Raw genomic sequence first — 2,312 nt, 5'->3', positions numbered from 1 at the left:
AATATGCACACGGAAAAAATATTCCAATTTACAGGAAACCGTCTTTTTTTTTTGTCAAAACATTTTTTTAGACCTGTATAAAATTAAGACCTCAGAGGACATTGTCTCCTTTCAAAACTATGTTTTACCGACAGTGAAACGTTTCCCGAGTGACACTGGCAGGTTCGGTTGTGGGTTTCTGACAACCGGCAATATCGCACATCTCCCGCTGCTCCAGAAGTCCCCACCTAAGTACTATTTTGACAGAAAGCCGCGGTTCGGAAGAAGCGCGGTGTTTTGCAGTCCGAGGAAAAAGAGCAGATGAAGAGGAGGAGGACGAGCACCACGGCAGCAGCTAGGCCTCGCCAGCCAGCACCGCCACGCATGGAAATGCCGCCGCTATTTACAAGCTGGGCTTTTCACTCTCCCCAAGGCTGAGCCCGAAAGGATTAAGGCTGAATTATAAAGGAGCAGAATTTTGAGGGCTAAACAGCCTATTTTTAATTACATGCTCCCCCCCCCCCAAAAAAAAAAAAAAAAAAAAAGTCTCACGAACACACACAAACGAGCAAAGAAACGAACGGTAAGTCCGAGCTCGCCCAGCTACAGCGCACCGGCACTTACACCGCCTTCTCCTCCTCGTAGGACGGTTCTTACACTTACACTACACAAGGAGCAGGGCCGCCGTTTCCCCACCGCAACAGTTCAGGCACGGAGAGAGTCCGCGGCTGGAGAGGAGGAGAGACCCGAGAAAGAAGGAAAAGGCGGCAGGATCGCAGAATGGTAGCGGAGCCGGTGCAAAGGCGGCGGGCTATCGGCCGAAGTCCCCCTAGATGTCTATGCGGGAGTGCAGGGCGCTGTGTTTGCTGTCGTGCTCCCAGTAGGAACAGTGCATCATGGACAGCTCGGCGGGCTGGCGGGCACAGGCGAACTGGAGGCCGGCTCCGTTCGCAGCCGGGGCCGCGGGCGGCGCGGGGTTGGTCGGGCTGAGCTGTTGGGGGTGATGGGCGTGAGGGTGGTGGTGGTGGTGGCCCATGCCGTTGTAGGAGTTCACCATGCTGGGCAGCGCCATGCTCTGCACCCGCGAGTAGGGGCCGTAGGATGCCGGGCCCGAGAGTCCTTTCACATTGACGGGGCTGACGTTCCCACCAGACATCTGGCAGGAGGCGTAGGGCATGGGCGCAGGGGGCTGCGCCAGCGGCCACGAGTTGTTCATGAAGGTGGACTGCAAGTACTTGGGCGGGGAGAGGTAGCCGTAGGTGTCGGGGCTGAAGAGGGTTTTGCCGGGCTGGAAGTGGGTCGGGGGCGGCCGGAAAGGCCGTTTCATCCTTCGCCTCCGGCGGTAGTTGCCCTTCTCGAACATGTCCTCGCAGGCGGGATCCAGGGTCCAGTAGTTGCCCTTGCGCTCGCCGCCGCCCTCCCTGGGCACCTTGATAAAGCACTCGTTGAGGCTGAGGTTGTGGCGGATGCTGTTCTGCCAGCCCTTCTTGTTCTTCTCGTAGAAAGGGAACTTGCTGATGATGTACTGGTAGATCCCGGACAGCGTGAGCCTCTTCTCTGCGCTCTCCCGGATGGCCATGGCGATAAGGGCCACGTAGGAATAGGGGGGCTTCTGCGAGGGGTCCGGCTTCTCAGGGATTTTTTCTGCACCCAGCTCCTCCTTGACCCGCTCCGGCTCCTTGCTGCCGCCGGTGTCATGAGCCAGCAGCGCCACCGCGTCCTCCTCGCCGTCTGGGTAGCTGTTCATCATGGTGCCCCGCGTCCCGCCGTCCCGCCGCCCGCGGCACGGCTGCGGAGCGCTTGTCCGATGTGCGGAGCCCGGTGCCGGGGGCCGTCCTGTCCCTCCCGGCGCTCGCTAAGACCGGGGCCGAGGTCGAAGCCGGGACCGGGACGAAGATGGGGAGTCGCCTTTCGCGGCGCCGCTGGTCCGTGCAGCGCTGCGGCGGCAGCGTCCCTGCCCCCGCGGGCTCCGCTCCCCTCTGCCGCCGCAGCCGGGCTCTTTTCTGATTTGTATGGGCCCGGCCGAGTTCCGCTTTCGTCAAGAGCCCGCTCCCCTATCGCCGCCGAGCCGCTGGGCACGGCCGAGTTCACCCCGCAGTCACGGCGCAGCGCTCAGCCCCACGCACACGCGGCCCGACGTAGCCCCGCGGAGCGGCGCGGAACCGCCCCGGCTCGGTCGCGCCACCGGGGCGGGGAGGTGGGGGGGGGGAAGTTAAGGGGGGAGGCGGTGTCCGGGGGAGCACCGATCAAGCCTCCGCCACCCGCCCGCCCGAGGAGCTCCGATGGGGCCCTCGGCGGTGGGCTCCCCTCCCGCCCGGCCAGGGGCCTCGTCG

The 2,312-nt window shown here is 62.8% G+C and overlaps 1 protein-coding gene across 1 annotated transcript; it reads right to left on the bottom strand.

The window, feature by feature from the left end:
• Positions 1–626: 626 nt before the first annotated feature.
• On the bottom strand, positions 627–1,990 carry FOXL2 (forkhead box L2). The gene has a single exon (XM_057429084.1). It carries the CDS (start codon positions 1,727–1,729, stop codon positions 809–811), a length of 921 nt encoding a protein of 306 aa, XP_057285067.1. The 5' UTR covers positions 1,730–1,990; the 3' UTR covers positions 627–808.
• Between the last annotated feature and the right edge of the window lie 322 nt (positions 1,991–2,312).

This window comes from Pezoporus wallicus, unplaced genomic scaffold (assembly GCF_028554395.1).
Source record: "Pezoporus wallicus isolate ANWC-B61680 ecotype Strahan unplaced genomic scaffold, APGP_CSIRO_Pwel_v1 contig_593, whole genome shotgun sequence".
NCBI classification, from domain to species: domain Eukaryota; kingdom Metazoa; phylum Chordata; class Aves; order Psittaciformes; family Psittacidae; genus Pezoporus; species Pezoporus wallicus.
This window is presented reverse-complemented; position numbering and strand designations above follow the sequence as displayed.

Excerpts from the sequence above, each read along its gene's own strand:
- FOXL2 (XM_057429084.1), bottom strand. The coding sequence starts at position 1,729 with ATGATGAACAGCTACCCAGACGGCGAGGAGGACGCGGTGGCGCTGCTG.